Source organism: Cornus florida, unplaced genomic scaffold, assembly GCF_030987335.1.
Source record: "Cornus florida cultivar Cherokee Brave unplaced genomic scaffold, ASM3098733v1 CherokeeBrave_3.0.0_Hap2_Chr02, whole genome shotgun sequence".
In the NCBI taxonomy this organism is placed as follows: Eukaryota; Viridiplantae; Streptophyta; class Magnoliopsida; order Cornales; family Cornaceae; genus Cornus; species Cornus florida.
The window spans coordinates 20,544,296-20,565,136 of NW_026775572.1; the positions used below are offsets into that span (position 1 = coordinate 20,544,296).

Here is a 20,841-nt window from a genome sequence, read left to right on the forward strand (position 1 = left end):
ATACATGTATAAACTAATACGAGTAATGTAGGGATAGTCGCTAGACATGATTGTTCAACAAAAATCGCCCTGGCTGTCAAAGAACCCGCTCGGGTGATTGGTTTTCAATCAATTATGCATGTCCTTGGAGTTTTTTTGACACCCGAGGGACTATCAGTTGTGGCTAGCGCCTGTCCCTAGCATTACAGTGTATATTAATCGGGAATGGGGATTGCAGGACAGGGATGGGGAATGAGGGCGTGGGGCAGGTATAGGGATTGAAGTAAAATTTTAAAGAGGGCTGGGGGTGGAGATGGGGATGAAAAAAATTATCAGGACGAGATGGGGAATGAAATCCCCGCCCCCGCCCCAGTTCCATTGCCATCTCTAGTTACATTCACGTGTAACAATGAAACAACTTTACTTCTAACTTAAAAAGTGCAATATACTGCACCCTTGGACTCAGTGAATGTTGGTTCTTGTTGAAAATATCTGAATCACAGAGTAGAGAGAGAGTCAATAATAAATGGTGAGCCAAATAACCAACTGGACAGGGGGAGATGCACGAAGACAAAGGAAGATGGTCAAGAAGCCAAAAATGCGTTGAAAGCAAGGGAGATGGAGATAGAGAGGGACGGTCCATCCTATAGAAAGCTAAACACAAACTAATAACACCATATCATATCATCTATACATACATACATACATATATATATAGCTTGCTAAATTTTCAAGTCATTGCTGTCTTTTTCTGTTTTTCAATGGTATAAACCTGTTTCATTTACTTTGATACTATCATCATCTATATACTGTTTTGATTTATTGGGAGCTAGCTCTTATATACCATCATCTACTGTTTTGCTTTACTTGGAGCTCTTCTTAATTTAGTGTGTTCGCTCCCTCATGTCTTCCTCAGGTAATCTCTGTTTCAAATCAATACAGTAGCTAAATTAATGAGATTGTAGTTTTGAGCTATATATTAATACACACACGGACTTCATATATTCTCTTTTTATCTCTATTTCTTCTTCTTCTCTCATCTGTAACTTTCTGTATTTATATGATCGATATTGAGAGTTGGGAGTTTAAGAATCTTTTGAGTGTTATCTGAAGCTTGCATCTTTTACCAATTCATCAATGTTTTCAACAAAATAGAAGGCAACTTATTAAATAAAATAGATATATCAGAGTTGTTCTCATGCCAATTTATATTTTTGCACTGTTATTAGTTATGGTCTACTGTGGGCCAGTGGCTTTACCTTGCCAAGAAAAGAACCTTACGGCTTCACCCTTCTGTGCCCCCTTTCAAGAAAACCCCTGATGCTCCATTTCAAAATTTATATTAAGACATCATAGCATACCATATATTTGCCATTTTTTTTTTTTTTTAAAAATATATGGACTTGTATAACCTGTGACAACCAATTTCATGCTATACCATCATTATAGACAAATCTAATTTTTGCATAATTGACTTACTACGAAAAAAAGAAAAATGAAACTAATAACATAGTCTATCCTCTGCTATGATACGTTGTAGTCTAATAGTATCTCTCAAAATGACAGCTAAATTTACAAAAAGAACGGCACATGTCTAATATGATTTTAAAACAATTATGCTTGCGTCTCATCAAAATTCCTCTATCCTAATTGCTATTGGTAATGTTGATCTTTTGATGGTTCCTCAAGGTTGCCTTATTTATCCTGAAAAAGCCCTACATTTATTAGGAAAAAAAAGAAAAGAAAATGAGCTATAGTTATGACTTAAATAAAAATACATGTTAATTAAGGTAGAATTAGCTATTTTTTTCTTTTTCATAAATTGTATAATTAACCATTAAGACTCATCCATCAAATCCTTAATCTTTTTTTTTTTTTTTTTCGGTAGATCTCATCAATCAAATCCATAACTAAAAGCCCACTAAAAGTCATGTAAAAATTATACATCAATAAATTTCTTGTACTTATTAGTATAAAATAAAAATGTATATTAAAAACAAATCCATTAGAAGACAAAACAAGGCATTCATGTCATGTATACTGTAGAGGAATACAACTCCCCAACTTATAAAAATGTAAATTTAAACAACACAAATTGTCAAAACTCATAAATTTCCTTGTAAACATTATTAAAAATATCATTTCATGGTAGTTATAGCCAATGTTTGGCATTAGTGTCACCCTTGAATCTCAATTTGAACTAAAAAAACTGGTTTTGTTTAGCGTAACGTCTCTCCTAAGATTCACAAAACCCCATAGAGTCATAGACCCACAAATGCCCACCTAAGGACTGTGTACGAAACATTATACGCCCCCAATTCCCATCCCCCAACGACTCTCTCTCTCTTCGCCGGAGAGAAATAGAACATCACTTCTGCCAAGCTTTCTCTCTCTTGGGACTTAGTTTCTCTCTCTAAACAGTAGTGTTTTGTGTGGCGTGTATCTTTAAAATGTGGAATCCTCTACAGATCCATTATGGGGTTTCGAGTTATACTGGGATTTCTTGATTTTTTTTGCAGGTTCTGGCTATGGAGAGAGACAGAGACTAGTGGGGTTTGTGGGTGAGTCTGTTTTGTGGGAGACGACAATGTGAGGTGAGTCCTCAATCTCTAGTTCGTGTATGTGTGTGTGTGATGATGGTGGCTGCTATTGCTGAAGCAGCTTCGACGACTGACCCACAAAACCCCAAAACCACCTCGCAAGATGCGACCCAGGAGAACCCAAGAAGACCCCCATTGTTGCCTTCCGAGAGAGACAACGGGGTTGGTCCCAAAAGACCCAAATCGAGACAGGTCCCTTCAAGATACATGTCTCCTTCACCTTCCACATCAATATCTTCATCGTCTTCTTCATCTAGAAGATGCCCATCTCCTCTCGTTTCAAGAAATTCCACAGTAGCCTCGAACACGCCGGCTTCTCTGCCCAAACGGTCGGTGTCAGTGGACAGGAGGCGGCCTGTGGCTTCTCGAACCCTCACGCCTGTTCTCGATTCCAAATCGAGTAATGCCGGTGAAGTTTCAGCTGCTACAAAGCTGCTAGTCACTTCTACCCGGAGTTTGTCAGTTTCATTTCAGGGTGAAGCGTTTTCGCTTCCGATTAGCAAAACTAAGGTGGCTCCACCGTCGCCGAATTTGAGCAATGTGAGGAAGGGTACGCCGGAGAGGAGGAGGACTAGTACCCCATCGAGAGGGAAGGTTGATGGTGCTGGGGATCAGGTGGAGAATTCAAAGCCAGTCGATCAGCATCGGTGGCCGGGGAGAACCCGGCGACCGAATCCATTGTCAAGGAGTTTAGATTGTAGTGCTGTTGAGAAGAAGATGCCCATTGGATCTGGGAATGTCCTTAAGGCATTCCAGCAATCGATGATTGTTGAGAGTAGAAGGGCATCGTTTGATGGAAGATTGAGTCTTGATTTGGGCAATGCTGAGATGTTGAAAGCAATTCGACAAGCCCCAGATGGGAATTCGGTAAATGAGTCATCTGTGCCTTCTGATCTCACTGCATCTGATTCAGATAGCGTTTCTTCAGGTAGTACTTCAGGAATGCAGGATAGTGGTGGAGTTGGCCAAGGACGAAGTGGGAATCGCGGAATTGTTGTTTCTGCGAGGTTTTGGCAGGAGACAAACAGCAGGTTGAGGCGGCTGCAGGATCCGGGTTCACCAGTGTCCACAAGCCCTGGGTCAAAAATGGTAATCCCACCAAGGCTTGTTCAATCAAAAAAGTTCCCAAATGATAATTCATTGTCATCTCCAAGAACAATGTCTTCTCCCCGAACGATGTCTTCTCCTGTTAGGGGAGGCATTAGACCTGCGTCGCCCAGTAAGCTCATGACATCAATGATATCATCTCCATCAAGGGGAATTGCTAGTCCATCTCGGGTCAGAAATGGAATTGCAGGCACCATTAGTAGTAATTTTGGTGAGATGCCTTCGGTTCTTAGTTTTGCTGTTGATGTTCGGAGGGGAAAGGTGGGGGAGAATCGCATGGTTGATGCACACCTGTTGAGGCTTCTGTATAATCGGCACTTGCAATGGCGGTTTGTAAATGCTAGGACAGAAGCCGCGTTGTTGGTGCAGAAACATAGTGCAGAGGTAAGGTATTTTCAACTTATTTTCTGTTGTTTTGCATATTTTGAATTTGTTTCCTCATTCTTGATCTAGTATGGCTGTCTCAATGTGGCTTTATTTACTTCTAGTTGGTTGTATCATTGTGTGGACACATTGGGGATAGCATACTAAATGAGCTGATCTATCATATGCCCTCAATTAATTAATGATCATGGTGGAACCATAAGGGATTATGCAGGAGTAACTAGGTTTTATTTTTAAAAAACTAATCATTCCACATTATTTGTGCACTCATTACACTTGTATCATTCGAGGCACATATGTGAGTAGATTATCCTATTATTTAATCTCAAAAGCTCCCCCATATTTTTAACAAATGGTGGTATGAAGGGAATGAATGAAAAGTTTGCTTAATTACCCTGGGAAAAAAATAATAATAATGAAATGGTTACTCTTTTGTAATAAAACACTTGAATTAACAAGTTGAAGCAACCTATCGTGTTCAACATCTTTAAAATGAAAGGTTTTATATCACTTAGTTTAAAATTTTAAAGCCTGGCATGCTGCTACATTGAAAGAAGTATTAATATTAGTGACCTAATCCCATTGATAGTTTTATTATATCACATGGTCATCCTTCAAACCTAAATATCTTTTTAGAACCCTTTGAGATTCTAAACCTAGCTTGAAGATCTTGGTTTCAGATCTTGGAAAGGTAAAGAAACAGGCAAGATGAAGTTAAAAACAATTTCTGACTAAATAAAGAAACAGGCAAGATGAAGTTAAAAACAATTTCTGACTAAATAAACTATGTTTGGGATTTACAAAATTTAGGCTGGGGAAGATTTTGACAGAATTTAGCCCCCCTGCAAAGAGAAATTAAATAAGTGGATCATGATTAGTTTCAAAAACTAGGGGTAGTGTGAATCTGAGAGTGAGTTGGATTAGAGAAGGAACGATCTTACAGTGTTCCAAGACAGTAAATGATATTATAGTGTTCCAGGAGGATGATTGAGGAAGGTGAAGTTCTTCAGGTGATGGAAGATAGCTAATATCTGGAGTTAGAGTTTTGATTCTAGATGGCTACCTTAGCGTAGTCAGACAAGGATAAACAGTTAATGAACGACATAAAGGAAACTGGTCGTAAGTTGAAACTATTTCTTTTAGGGACGATTCCTTTGTACCTTTATCTCTGTAATTGTTGAGTATGCAGGACTTGATTGTCTTACTTCTACTGAGCACATTTGATGTTATAAGCAAGTAAGCAACATTTAGTAGGAGTTCATAGATTATGGAGTACAAATAAAGGATTCTTGTTTATGTCAACAGTGAATGAAGTTATCTAGATCATACACTTCAAATGCATTTAGTTTGGATGGAATATAACTATGCTACCTCCACTTTTTTGGCCTTAATAATGAACCTCTTATTCAGCATTGCAAAGAGATTTAGTTGATTCAACTGCAAGGGTTGGAGAGTAAAGAGAATTTTTGATATTCAATTGGGCAATATTTCCTTTAACTAGGAAATATTCCTATTCGTTAATCAAGGTATCTAGATGTATTACTTAGTGTTTCAAAGCAGTTTATGCTGCATGCATCAATCTCAAGTAAGATTTGATAAGAAGTAATAGGAGATGCTTTGTGTATTACATTGAAGTAGATATGGATGTTTATCTTTCTGGCTGGATACATTCCTCTTGTCATTAATGTTGACACCTCTTGTTTGATAATGGTGCCTTTGTATGAGTACCACACTGTTTATGAAGATTGTTAAGATTGTAATTGCAAGAAAACATAATTTGGGCAAGAAATTCATAATCCTTGGAATTTGTTCCCAGAATGGGATAAAAGTTTTGGTAGAATTTTTGGAAAGACTGAAGGAACAGTTTCCCCTTCGGCCTTTTGTGAATACATATATTGCTAAATAATAAGCATAAACATTTCTTATTAGTTTTATATAATTACTAGAGTTCTTTCTGATCTCTTAAGTTGCAAGGTTCTTGAAATTTTCCATTCTAATGTATTAACTAGACAAGCTATCCCTATTTTTTCAAATTCTTTTTCATTTAGTTTTATAGAAAATTGTTTATAGGTATTTGTAAATTTCTCAGGCCTTCTCATTTTTCGTTATAACGGAACATTTAATTATTCTCTGTAAGTTTTGCTTTGGTTTCTCATATAGATTTTCCAGTGTTTATTTATTTATTTATTTTTTTGCATTGAACTTTCTTTATAAGTTTCTCTATTATTTCTTCTTTGATTCTAAACTGTTCCCTGCTTCACATTTTCCACTTCTGGACTTACCCCCCAACACACGCACACACTTGTATCTCCTATTTTGTCTCATTATTTGGTTTCCCAATACTATTACTTTGGTTAAGATTTCTAAAGGTTTGCCAGCTTTAGATCCGTAAATTGGCAAAGTTTGGTAAGTTGTCTTAGATTGCTTATGTGCAAAGAAAACATCGAGTAAATTTGTCAAAAATTTGAATGTGCAACAAAATAATTGACGTTGTATGAGTATGATAGGTGATAACATTCAAAACCTTAAAACCGCGTCCCTTTTAAATCCCATGCCATTACATTTACCACCATATTATAATGGTTGTGGTGCATCAAGACCTATGATTTAAATAAAGATACTTCCCAAATAGAGCAAAATGGGAATGAAGGATGGTTGTAGCCGACTTCATATAATTTAGGTGAGGCATTATAGTTAATCATCAAAAGTTTGTCTACATTTGCTTTGGTTCTTCCATGTTTCATGTACTAACCCAAAGCATGCGTTGGCTTGACACAACTGCTTATAATATGGTTATACAACTGTGTGCTTTTCACAGTACCTCATGATATCTAGATGGACAATTAACTCAACATTCTAAAGCTGTTGAAGAGTAGATTTTGGTGCAGTGATTTGTGTTAACCTTGCTCCTAAAACACAACCGTGGTTAGTTTTCCACACTGATGAGGAATGGTGAAGATCTGAATAGGCTGTTGATAATATTTGCGTATCACTAGGTGAGTCTACTCTATAATTGCTGTTGTGCTATAAAAGGTGTTGTGGGAGAGGGAATGATCAAACTTGGTTTTCTAGTTTATTACTTAAAACTTAAAACTTCAAAGTGAGAAGTTCTTTGATTTTTTTTTTCTTTTTTTCCTTCTTTAAATCTGGTCCGTATAGCTTAGGGTTCTTCTAGTGGATAGGCTAGTGAGCATTTTCTATTGGTCGAATCTAAGGCCCTAAACAAATGAACTTTAACAGGCACGGCTGAGTCTGATCAGGCTTAATTTATCTTCAACCAACCCAAGCTTGAGCCCATAATCGACTCTTTTAAACTTACTATGTAATTCCAATTTTAACTACTATTTTGTAGAAACCTGAATAATATGTGTCCAATTTTGTATGTTTGTTTTAACAATGTGAGGCTGTCGTTCTCAACTCTGCAACTTGTTCATGCTGCACATGAAAACTTAGCCAAATGCTACATCTGTTTGCCTACTATGCAGTCAGATAAATTCCTTTTTTAAACTGATCAGAATAAGAGTAGCAGTATGTAGTCTTTAGTGTTTTTATGAGCTAAATATTTTCCTTTGTACCAGAGAAATCTGTGGAATGCATGGATAACGATCTCAGATCTACGTGATTCGGTCACCAAAAAAAGACACAGGTTACAATTGCTGAGGCAAAAATTGAAGCTAGCCTCCATTCTGAAGGGACAAGTAAGATTTATTCATAGCTTCAATCTTATTAGCGTACTAAATCCTGATAGAATTCTTGGGTGCAATATCTCTGTTTTGTCTTGAGAGTATATCTGCCCTCCTTCACAATAACTTATAAGTTCGCTTTCCATTTTTGGACCTTTTTTAATATAAAACATTTAAAATCAGTAGTTCAGTACCAACTTACTTCATTTTTGGAAATCACAAGGCATATGAACAAGTTTATGCCACATCTGCCTCATTTACAGAAGAAATGTTTCAGTTGCATTTCACTGGTTTGGTTTGTAAATAGGGATACAAAATCTTGAACAAAGCTATATTTATAAAAATATATTAGTACGCCTATAGATTTTATTGATGCAAAAGTTCCTTCACTAGATACAGATTAAAATAAGCTTTGAGTAACTTGACTTACATAAAGTATAAATTAAAGTAAGGAATATTTTGTTTGCTCGTTTCAAAGAATCCATACGAAAAAAACTGTATTTCTTTAACTGTCTTCTCACTGGAGGTCCACAAATATTATATTAGAACAGACACTTAAGAATTTTACTGTTCATGAAAAAAAATTTGTTTAAGCCTTTCTGGTGTTGCTTTATTTTCAAACCTTTTGTGGCTTGGTTATTAAATTGAGGATTTTCTGTTGTTCCTATGCAATAGCCTGAGGGAACACTTGATTCTCGATATGTTGTCTTGGCCCACGTATCACTGTCATTCAAGCTCTCCTATATGGTTTGTGAACTTCTTGTACTAGTTAATTGGGAAGTAGTTGAACCTTTGAGGACTCTGATTGAACTGCTTCTGCACACTTAATTGAGGCTTGGAAAATTTTGGTTTTGTTTGAATTGAAAATAAATAGCGATTGTTTTTTGGTCTTCAGTACGTTGTTGAACTAAGTCAATGCCTTAGAAATTCCAAATTGGGTTTTAATTGGCTATTGAACTCAATCATCTCAACTCAACTCAACAAAGCCTTCACTACTTCCACACTTAATTTGAGGCTTGGAAAAATTTGGGTTTGTTTGAACTGGAAATAAATAGCTTTTATTTGTTGTTGTTGTTGTTGTTATTGTATTATGATATTTTCTTAACTGTATAGTAAGTCTGTCCTACTTGTTGAATTCAGATAATGTGTTTGGAAGATTGGGCTTCTTTAGATAAAGACCTCTCAATTTCTTTGCTCGGAGCAATTGAGGCTCTGAAGGCTACCACTCTTCGTCTTCCCATTGTTGGAGGAGCAATTGTAAGTGCCATGTGTTATTTCCACTGTATAAAAATAATTATTACTGCTGTCTCAAGTGCTCAACATATAGTCATGATGGATTTTGTTAAATTACATAACAGGCTGACATCGGAAGCATGAAGGATGCTATCAGTTCATCAGTTGATGTGATGCAGGCAATGGCATCCTCGATATGCTTATTCTTGTCGAAGGTAATCCCATTTGTTCATTTTGAACTGTCACGTTTCTCATTGAATATAATTATTGTTGTGAACAATATAAAATGCAATGTTGTTATGACGAGGCAATAACTCAAATAATTTGTCTGGTACTTAGTATGATGATCACTTGTTTGATGAAGTGCTTGAGATATACATGCAACAAGAATTTTAAGAATGGTGATGTCATTTACCTTACGTGGTAAGTTAGTTTGTCCTAGGAGTATCAGGGCTGTATTTTATTGCCGACATCATTGTTTTGCAGTTTGTCAGATCTCCAAATTTTGAGTTTTTCCCCGTCGTGAAACATTTCAAATTTTTAATGTTTGAAACTGAAATCCATTTTTTTTTGTCCACTTTCAAAGAAGGAAGCACAATGTGGATTTGAAAATGTGTAGAAGCAATTGCAACACGGATAACTGAGAAAGCATCATAAATGCTGCTTGAATACTTATATATGAATGAATCACATATGCCAGATAGAATTTATAATGTATCCTTTTATAGTGGATATTTTAGGAAACCCATTGCAGTTCTTGTGAAGTTGTTTCAAAAGATGATATGTTTGACATTGAATTAACATGTGAATTGTGGATTCAGTTGGAAGCTGTCAAGTGGGAATGTATAATAGAAAGAAGCTTCCATGAATTAGAACCTGCAACCAACTCACTCTAACAAAAGGGAAAGATTTCATTTTCTTTCCACGCACCAAAATGCATTCCCATTACAACATTCACTCATAGAGAAGCATAGGCATGTCCATCAACATTTCATCTAATGATGCACCTGAGAATATAAAATTCTCTCAGTGTAACAACATGCTGTGCCCTTAAGTTCAAATATCTTGCTTCTGATTTCTGGACCAAGAGACATCCATGAAATAGTCAACATCATCAATGAGGTTTTTGTAACCTTTGTTTCTATTTTGGTAAAGTTGTCCTTTACAAATTGCCGAAAGAAAAAAAAAGAAAAGAAAAAGAAAAAACCTTTATTTCAGGGTTGATAACATCTTTGGTCCAGGACTGCATAGAGAAAACATAGATATAATATCACCAAAATGATTCTAAAAGTTACAACCCAGCAATATTGTAGCCATATTCCAATGTGAACACTATTAGGCTTTATAATACCATATGGGTCAGAATGGCATGTTCTGACATAGGAAATTTGCAAGGAGCAGATGAACATACTGTCCTCCAATTCATTATGATGATCACTTTTAAGAGTGTTGTTATCTAACAACTGGCCATTATGAAATATATATGTGTATGATACATATATACATAAATACATACTATAATATACAGTGCACACCCATGTTGCTAATTAGCATGCACAGCTATGTAGCATGAGTCTTACAATAATATGTAGTTAACAATTGTGATTTGAACGAATTTGTAAAAAAAAATATATATATATATATACAAGTGACTTTATAATTTCATTGCGTGTTCTTAATTTTGAGGGGCTTTCGTTTCGCAAACTCTGTGTCCATATCAACACTTGAGGCCTGTGTCTGCGTCCTCAAATAATAGGTGAGCATAGAGTCTTTTTGTTGGAGAACAGAACTACGTCCTTTATTTTTTTCTTGGACGGTTAAATTTAACAAATTTGGTCAATTCCACTTTAAAACAAATGATAATAATGCTGTCATGGTATCTGAAAAGGTAGGGTGAAGTTAGTGGTTTGAATCGGATTTGTTTATCAAAATAAATTTACTAGGGTAATTAATAACACATGATGAATTTCTAGATCTGTTAGATTATTTAATTTTGGTGGTCAGTCATGGAATGATCATATTTTCCTTATAATTAGAATTGTAAAACATGTGGTATGATGGTAGCCCTTCTCGGCGATTAGCTTTATAAAGCTATCTATATGACTTTACTTTCCCCTTTTTGTGATGTACCCATAATTATCATTGTTGATTGTGTTGGTAAGATGGAAGGATTTATTTGTTACATGGATTCAGGTACGTATGTTGGGTGTAGAATCATTAAGCATTGGATTTAGTAATCTCCATATTAAAAGGCATAGGCATTTAGCCGACCTCAAATAGTTGGGAAAAGGCTTTGGTGGTTGTTGATGTATTAAATGACATAGGCATGGCTAAATATCCTTTTTAAAAAAATTTACTTGTATATATTTTCTTGTGTATGTATAATTATACAATAATTGGTAAAGTGCTTAAAAAAAAAAAAAAAAAATGCCCTGCTATATAAAAAATGCTCCCCTCCTATTTAGTATGTGCATATAAATCCCTAACATTTGAAAATATGTGCAAATTGCCCCTTGACCGTTAATTTTGATCAATATTTTTTTTATTAATACACCAAAATAACCTTAATAATCAGTGTTTTATGAAATCAGTGTTTTGATATTTATTTTGTCTTAAGGGCATTTTAGGCATTTCAGTCTTCAAATCAACAAAAATGTCCTTATTTGCTCAATTTGGAAAACATAGGGTTTTGTTTTGAACACCGGGGGGTATTTGCACATTCCGTATATAATAGGTTTTTTAATTTAATTTTAGTTATTTATTTATTTTTGCACTTTAGTCTTTACCCTACAATAAAATCTCAATTAGCAGACATGTTCATTGCATACTTGTTTGACTATTTGTTACGTTGTCTCCAATTTGAGGCACAGACTTGAAGGTCTCTACACGAGATTTCAGGTGCTTACTTGCATCCTATGTCCCATACATCACATGCATAATACCTCAAGGCCAATAAACCAGAGTGATTAGGATTGTTAGCGATTCTTTTTCATGGAGCTCAGTAGATTCTCTCTCCATCCTGTGTCATGTAATGTTATTGCTAACTTGTAAAGGCTTTAGTAAAATGAAGAAAATCCAATTTATGGGTTTTGTTCCTTTCTAGAGAAGTCCACTTTGTATGTTAAAGTGATCAACTGTAAGCGTCATCTTGCAATCTGACTTTCTTCTAGGCAAAACCTGCAACATGCACCAAATGCTAGGAAGTCTTTTTTACTGGAGATGTCTAATGTGTAAATGTTTGAGCTTGCACATGACACATGCATGGTGTGCCCTTGATGCTATAAGCCAGTGGGATAGGTGTTGTTTCATCATTTGACAAGTTACACAGGATCTGATTGATTACCACTTCATCTTGTGGCATTTGGTATTCGAACTAACTCAAGCCTGTAGGGAAACTGAGAAATTCAGTCTATGGATTTTATTCCTCTTTATTTAAGGCCCTCCCCAGTACAGTTCAGTTACCAACTGCATTTCATGATATTTGATGGGATGATTTTTTTTATGCGCATAGCCTGTGGTGAACACCAAATACTGGCAAGCTCAGTCCATCCAAAGGAGCACACTAAAGCTATAAAGAGAACCATTGGGTCAACAAAACTCTTCTCTTTATGGAAACGCCGAATCGGTGCAGTCATATTACAATATAATGGGGACGCAAGATGTACATCAACCACCCTTGGGTACATTATGAAAGCAGGGATTTTGGGGACATGGAATGAGATCTGGCTCCAAAATTTCGTTTAATCTTTGGATGGAAAATACTGACAGTATCGGATATGAACGTACCGAGGCGTTACGGGAAGTATGTGGTCTAAAAGTCATCTTCAAGGTGTTTTTCCATAAGTCGATACAGTGAGCAATTACTGTATTGTTTAGCCACTCCATTACAACACTGCCTTTGACATCAAACCATGACAATACAGCTGTCGCCCCAAAGCTACCATTTCTGTCGCTCCTGCCACCATGCTACCACCATCACGTCCTCTTCCTCACAGGGCTGCCATAGCAGCTATCATACTACCCTTCCACATGACTACCACAGACATGGTCCTTCTCTGACACCATTTCTGCGACCAGTAGGATTATCTCCAGCATCAAGCAAGACACCTTCACCAATTTCTTAACATTCATTATACTCCAAATGGTAGAATTTTTAGTTCAGCATATTTGTCAAAAAATTTCAAGTCATTCTGATTTCTGATTTGGAATATGTGCCTTTACAGCGTCAGGAGCTTACCTTTTCCCTAAAAACCGTCTCAAGTTTCTAACAAATAAATTGGTGAATATTTCTCCTTGCCTGAGATTTTTGACAACTTGGCTGCTTTTACACTGAGTTAGATTGATACTATAGTTTATAAACACAATTTAAGTATATACGCTCACAAACTACTATCCACTTGCCAGTTGCAACTGGAAACAGCTTATAGAAGAGTAAAACCTAAATGAGTGATAGAGGAGATGTCCTTTACGACATAGTATTTTTCAAACAAATTTAGAAAGCATTATTACTCTTTATTGACCTTGTAAGAATTATCATCTAGCTCTTGGATTTTAAATTCATCTATTGTCAATTTATAAAGTTTCTGATTAACCCATGATTGCTTGCCAGCTGCTTTTATAGAGTGAGGGTGAGGTTTCCAATGACAGGTGAAGAATGGGGATGTTAAGAGTGTTAAATATGTTAGTGCATGTAGGTTATGGTTCAAGTGGCATTATTTGGGGTTATTCATAAGGGATATGGAGCTTGAACATAGAAGTTTCTTGAATGATTGCACCATATGCTGTATTTGCTGGTTTCCCAGTTCTTCGTTAGACTGACTCTCGCATGCATGTTAATTATGAGTGCGTATCCAGGTCTTAGATTCGTCTCCCCTAAATCACAGGAGAGGGGGAAACATCTGCATGTTACTTGCGGTAAAATGATTTTTTACACATAAAATTATAAATTATTTTTTTATACATGAGAATCTGTAATTATTTGGATGTATCCATGTGATTAAAAATAAATAAAAACAAATGTGGGAGTGCCTACGAAACTTCTGATGTAGGTATATGTCTCCATTTTTCCTTTGTTGGACGGTCTTGTTAAAGAATTGTCTGATAGTAAATGTCTGGGATGCATTCCATACCTTTACCCATGTTGTGTCATATTGTACGAGTACAAGAGTGTCCATGTAGTAGCATAGTCTCCTTGTAATGTGTTCTCTCATGCCATAGAACACTGTAATTGCAGTTTGGTAGAAAGTAGGAAATGTATTCGATTTTCTACACAGATTGACAATGCATTTTGAAATCTTCGGTTCTATCTCAAGTCACAGGATAGAGAAGACATTTAAATTTTATCACAACACACTTGTCCTGATTGGCTAATTGAGTGATATAAATGACACAAATAATCATTTTCAGGTGGAGGAAGTAAATTCTTTGGTGGCTGAACTTGCCAAAGTGACTGCGAAAGAGCGTGCTTTGCTTGAACAATGCAAAAATTTCTTGTCCGTGTTAGCAGCCATGCAGGTAACTGTGACATCTATTTTGTTCTTCCAAACTATTTTATGCTTAGTCCACTTATGGTAGATTCCCTTATTCAAAAAATTAAAAAAATTGGAACTTCTTTGGCAGGTTAAAGACTGTAGTCTGAGAACGCATATAGTACAGCATAATCGTGTACGTACAGCCTGACAACACGTGTGTAGAACTAATCTTACTTGACTATCTACTCCAAATGCTAACATCACACCGAACTTCTCAACCTAGCAGAGCACCGGAGGTGGCACTGGAGGTAATAAGGATGAAAATGACTAGTTTTGGCATATTGATTGGCATTTTTGGAACCTGTGGAGGCATATTTTCTGTCAAGTATTCCAAGTATCTTCGTGGTCGAAATATTGTAGGAATTGGTCTTCTCCTCCGACTAATTTTCTGTATACGCATACTTTTCTCCTTTCTTGAAGGAAAAAGCAAAAACTGATGTATATATATGTAATATCTGGATTATTGTTATTTAGCAGTTGGAAAACATTCTTGTCTGTGTGTGTCACTTGAACTTGCACTTTTGTTCTGATTGATTCCTGACCCCGAGTTTGATTTCATGGTACTAGATTTAGTGTCCAGATATGCATACATTTGCCCAAGCTCATGAGTTGGATATTAGATTTGCATATTTACTCATTCGTATCTAACAAGACTCCAACGCTCACCTTCCAAGTTCGGAGGGTAGATGAGATGCCACTGAACTATAGCGCCCTGGTTTGTTTGCATCTTTGCTTGCATAAACCATGGGAAAAGGTTGGCATCACTTGAGTCCTAAGTGAGATGGTTCTAAACCCAAATATAAGGTTAAGCAAAGACTAAATAAATTTAAATTAGAAAGATTAATTAATAAAAACCAGTTTTATTTTCATTTAGCAAGTTTAGCGTCTAAACATTCATTTTAAAATAAAGTGAATATTGACTATATAGATGTAATTTTCTTTCTTCAACCTCTTGAACCATTCCAATAAGCAGACTGAATTTATATTGGTCAAAATCATCTGTGGGTAAAAACAGTCGACAAACAATTCTACGACCACCCACACGACTCTTGACATTGTCATTACTCATCTACTACATGCGACCACTATAATATAATATATGCACACACACACACACACACACGTAGTTATATACAATCCAAAATGAAAATTGCATTATTGACCGACAGGGGACAGCTCACGTTGGATTTCCGGCGCATGCGGAAGTAAAGGAGCAGCAGCCGACCGCTAGCATGCGCTGCAGTTGGGTACCGTGTACCTCTCCCTTTCAACTCACTATATTAATCACGTGACAAACCGCAAAGAACACATCAATCTAATTTTTTTATTTATAGAGACAATACTTATTAATCAATTTATTCAAAATAAAAACACACATGACCATCGGCAAGGACTAAAATGAGTCAAAAGATTCTTTTTATTTTTAATTTTTTTTTTTATGATTTTGAAATAAAAATTAAATTAGTCCATCTTTGTACAATCCTTGCACAATGTAACCCAAAAAAAAAAAAAAAAGTGTTCTTTGATGATGTCCCAAGAAAATAGTATCTTACTTTTTCTTTTTATTAAGGAAAAAAAGAAAAAAAGAAAAAAAGTCAACAATGTAAGGCGATTTTTAATTCGTATCTTAGTATAACTCGATGTACTTCGAATAATACTCCATTACTGGTATTTTTTTAATATTGAGCTATAAGTGAAGTGTTATACTATTCTGATATAAATGTTTATGAGAACGAATTAAGTTCGATTACGTTTTTTTATTCAAAAATTCTAGCTCCCAAATATTCATATTAATGGTATGTGCAAATCACAAAGCGAAGCACCAAAATTCCAAATAAAAAGTTAAAATGCATGATAAAATTCATTAATGAAATCCCGATATTAAAATGGGGTGTTTAAGAAGTGTTACTTATTGTTATAAAAAGGTAAATGTATTTTTGAAGAGTATTTATGTCATTCTTCTTAAAGTAAAAAATAAATGGAGTGTGAATATTTTTTTTTAACCATGCCCAACAAATCTTTTTCAATAATTATTAGCAACTTGGCCAATTGGTAAATGAGTGGATTTTTAAATCAATCCAATCAAGGCCTTTCATAAAGAAGGGATGTTTTGGTGCATGGGGAATGGACGGTGTAGAAAAGGTTCCATGGGGTCCACATCAGATGCATAATATGCAGCGACGCCCAGCGGTTGGAAGGAAAGCATCAGAATGGTGCATATATATATATATATACCAACTATATAAGTAGAATATATATATATATAGAAAAATAATAAGTCTTTTGATCTCAATTATTGACTATTCCTACAAATATAGCGTGGTTGCATATATATATACCAACTATATAAGTAGAATAATAAGTCTTTCGATCTCAATTATTGACTCTTTACCTCACTTTGTATTCAGGGGAAGAGTCGACAATTAAAATCGAAAGACTTATTATTACTTTATATATATATATATATATATATATATATTTTTTTTTTTTTGGTTGCAGTGCACAGATAGATAGAGAGTCCAGATTAGTCCAATTAGGAGACTTTGATGCTGACATGCCGTAGGCCCCACTCATTGCCACCACTTGAATAAAAGGATAATGCCATCTTTAGGACCCACCACCACCCATCCCTTTCTATCACACACATTCTTTGCATATTGAGAGTGTGTCTAAATGCCTCGAAAGGGTGTGCATACTTTACATCTCCCAAAAGCCATGTTTAATGTCAAATATATAAGGAATATATTTTCGGGCAAATGTATCAAGAGTAAATTTTACTCTTATATATAATATATTTTGATAATACAAAATATATTATAAAATTTAAAAATATATAATTTTCTATGTTATCTCTCTTATTACCTTTCTTTCTCTTCTTCACCACCACTGCCTTCTCCTAAAAAATATATTATAAATAAATAAAAAATTAAGTGTAAGAGTAACGAGGGGAAGGTTATTGCGCATACATTCAAACCTTAAGGGAGATCAAAGTAATAAATCTGAAACGCTTACTTGTGTGAGATTTGTCTAAAATTCAGGGGAGGTCATTATAATTTATCTTATAATTTTGTGTGTTTTTGTTTAAATTCTCACTATTTATGACATAATTTTGCCGCTCTCACGTTCTCGAATTCGCTCTCATTCCCGCTCTCGCTTTATGTAACTTAGGTTTTACCATCTCAATATATATATATTTTTCACTACTATGTCAATATAATGGTAATAACTCATTCTTGTTAATACATCTCACTCTCCCAATAGTTTGCGGTTGAGTAATGCTATCCATTTTCTGTGCATATAAGAAAATCGTTCTTTAGATGCCCTATTTCAGAGTGGGACTCCATTTTAGCCCCATTTCAAATTATTTCACTTTGATTAATAAACTTAACAAATGGACTTGAATATCATTTTCTTAAAAGATTATAATCTCTCTTTGGGCCTGTTTAGCTCAATAAATAACACATCAATAAAATAAAAAAATAAAAAAAAGTTAATAACAATCTATGTGATTTTTATCATTTTCCTTTGTACTTACGTAAGGTAATTTTGGTGAGACAAATATGGATTCATACCATTTTATTGCAGAGAGAACTTAGTTATTCTAAGATGGTCTTCTTTTAAATAGATAATCAGATACAACTTTGAATTGGGGTGAAGAGTTCGGTGGGTATTATCCAATGTCTTTATTTGCATGGTACTTAACTCTCCAAGCAGATATACCTATATTCGAGTTCTCGCTTTCTAATTTGTCAAAAAAAAAAAAAAAAATAGTTAGGTAGAATTCAGAGAAATATTTTTTTTTAGAGAATGTGTATCGGCCCCACAACACACGCATTACTTAAATCAGGAGTGTAATTCGAAAGCGAGACCTAAAACACTTATCTCTCAAATTTCTGCCAACGACATCATGCCTCCGAAAACAATTATCTACTTATTTTAACATAAATGAATTCGGTAGTAAATATAGTAATAAAAAAACATATGAAAAGAAGATAAACATCCTGACGAGGTTACAAAACCCTAGTTGCATTTTACACTACTTTTTTTTTTTTGATAAGTACATTTTACACTACTTTTATTAGCAACAAGTGAGAAAAAACCAAGTATGGACCATAGAATTGAAAGAAAAGAAGACATTCAAACATTCACTTAATTGTCAATATTCAAAAAACTGTTTGGTGAACACTTCGGCTTCGTTTGTTTAAATGTAAAAATATTTTTTAAAAAATATATTTTTATTTTTTGATATTTAGTTGTCGTAAAATATTTATAAAGAAAAAAAATAAAATCTAATAAAAATAATTTACTCATCAATTTTTGACAAATTATTTTACATGGTCCGCCTTATAAACTTGACCTAAACTTTTATCAAAAACAGAAAAATAAAAATAAATATTTTACAGTGAGAAAAAAAAAAATGTTTCCAAAATAAATATTTTAAGTAACGGAGGTGAGGACCAATTCATCCATTCCAACAAGTCAACCTTCATAAAATTCCTCTTTTATCAATGTCAATGTCCAATTACATTCCTCAAAGTCTAGTGTTGAAAAAACATCAAATTCAGACTTCTTCCTATCAGAAAGTTAAATTAACCCCAGCCCTTGATCAGAAACTTAAATTACCCTTCATTTCATTCAAACTGGTTGTTGGTTGAGCTCAAACAAGGTGGTCAGACTTGCCATTGATTTGGTTTGGTGATTGTTACTATTTTGTTAGCCTTCTTTTTGTTGCCTCTCTCTATTTTCCCTTTCCTTGCAAACTCTCTGTTCCTTTCCTTTCCTTCTTTTTACCCACTCAACTTCTTTTCACTCTTTCCACCCAATAACCTCTCTCTTCTTATATGGTATCATTTTTTAAGTCGAATTATACTCTAAATTGTGGCTAGACTCTCTTTTATTTTCTTTCATTGTAGTTACAATTAATGAAGAAAAGCAAGAAAATTTTTCATTAACCTTTCTTAGATAAATAATAATAATTATATTATATTGTAAATAATAGTGACAAAACTGAAATTCACAAAACAAGCTGGAGTAATTAATCATAACATAACATATTTTTTACCAAATCATTGCATTTCTTTTCCTCATTTCATCAAAACAAAGGAAAAGAAAATTCATGGAAAGAGAAAGTCGGGGACTCGCATATCTTTATGTCCAAACACGTCGGTGTTAGATCACCTGAGTACCAAAAGTGGCAAAATTTAATGATCAAAATTAAGTCCAAAAAAAAAATACTATTACACGTAGCTATCCTGAGCTTGGATTCAGGTATTCCAAAAAAAACATGGATTCAGGTTGCCGGTAAATCTGTTACCAACCTCTCTCTTTCTCTTCTCTCTCCTCAAAGGAACAATCTCAAAAGCTTCGTTTCTCCTCCTCCTAGTAGACTTTGATGAAAAGCCGAGGCGCTCTCCAACGTCGTCGTTTCAGACTCCTCCGAATTCAACGACAGCGTTGCTCGTCGCCGTTTCTCCGTCCGTCGGTTCACTCTCCCACCCGCCGTCATTCTCGCTCCAAAACTCTGAGTCAATCGGAGATTGAGATCGTTCGGTTGCGATCTCACCACAACGTCCTCAAAATCCTTCCTATCGTACGCCTTCGATCGCGAATTCAGATCCTCCTGCGATCTACAAAGCTCAACGTCGTTGGCTTCCGACGCGTCCTTGTATTCCGTAACCGAAGCTCCAACCAGAAACTCCGGCATCGGATGTAACGTGCCGCCTCCCAGCACCGTCTCCACCGCCGCCTGGCACACGTGCCAGTTCCCCGTCCATAGAAGTCCAACCGCTCCGCTCACCGGATTCACCGTCCTTCCACACGCTTCAAATAAAAGCGACTGAAACAAAGCTGTATGCAAACCAAAGCCCTATCAGATTCTAATTATATATATAAGTATATATGTGTATATATAGAGAGAGAAAATGACCTGGCCGTTGGGAATCGGGGACGGCGGAAATGAAGGACATGAGGCCGGCGCGGCCGAAGAACTTGGCGACGAAGACGGTGGCGTTAGCCTGAGCTTGAGAGCTCTCGATCCCCTGCAGGCATTGTCTCAATATGCAATTCTCGGTGCAACCTTTTCGAAGAACTCGACAACCGTTACAACTCATCTTCAAACCTCGGCGTATGCGTCAGACTACTCGGCTCGGCGGCACATGAAATCTCAGATTCCGGCGAAAACGATGATCATACTAGAGAAATGGAGTTGACGAAGGAGAGAGAACATATATAGGGAGTGCGAAATTATTGGGGGAATGGAGTGGGGTTGGGTTAATGTAACTATGGTTAAAGTAACTTCAGTTGTTGTTGGTAGTGGTACGTGAC

At 35.6% G+C, this 20,841-nt stretch overlaps 2 protein-coding genes across 3 annotated transcripts; one reads left to right on the forward strand and one right to left on the reverse strand.

The window, feature by feature from the left end:
- The first annotated feature begins 756 nt into the window (after nt 1-756).
- On the forward strand, nt 757-15,023 carry LOC132294143 (QWRF motif-containing protein 2). Of its 2 annotated transcripts, XM_059791896.1 has the most exons (7): nt 757-895; nt 2,499-4,070; nt 7,649-7,768; nt 8,894-9,010; nt 9,112-9,201; nt 14,393-14,500; nt 14,606-15,023. In XM_059791896.1, the coding sequence occupies exons 2-7, from the start codon at nt 2,613-2,615 to the stop codon at nt 14,663-14,665; spliced, it is 1,953 nt and encodes a 650-aa protein (XP_059647879.1). In that variant the 5' UTR covers nt 757-895; nt 2,499-2,612; the 3' UTR covers nt 14,666-15,023. The 2 variants fall into 2 exon arrangements, with proteins under 2 accessions (XP_059647879.1, XP_059647878.1); XM_059791895.1 differs by lacking the exon at nt 757-895 and having other exon boundaries at nt 2,158-4,070.
- Nucleotides 15,024-19,549: 4,526 nt separating this feature from the next.
- Nucleotides 19,550-20,841, reverse strand: LOC132294144 (LOB domain-containing protein 37-like). Its single transcript, XM_059791897.1, has 3 exons — nt 20,444-20,841; nt 19,836-20,364; nt 19,550-19,695 (listed from the first exon to the last, which is right to left on the reverse strand). The coding sequence occupies exons 1-2, from the start codon at nt 20,625-20,627 to the stop codon at nt 19,859-19,861; spliced, it is 690 nt and encodes a 229-aa protein (XP_059647880.1). The 5' UTR covers nt 20,628-20,841; the 3' UTR covers nt 19,550-19,695; nt 19,836-19,858.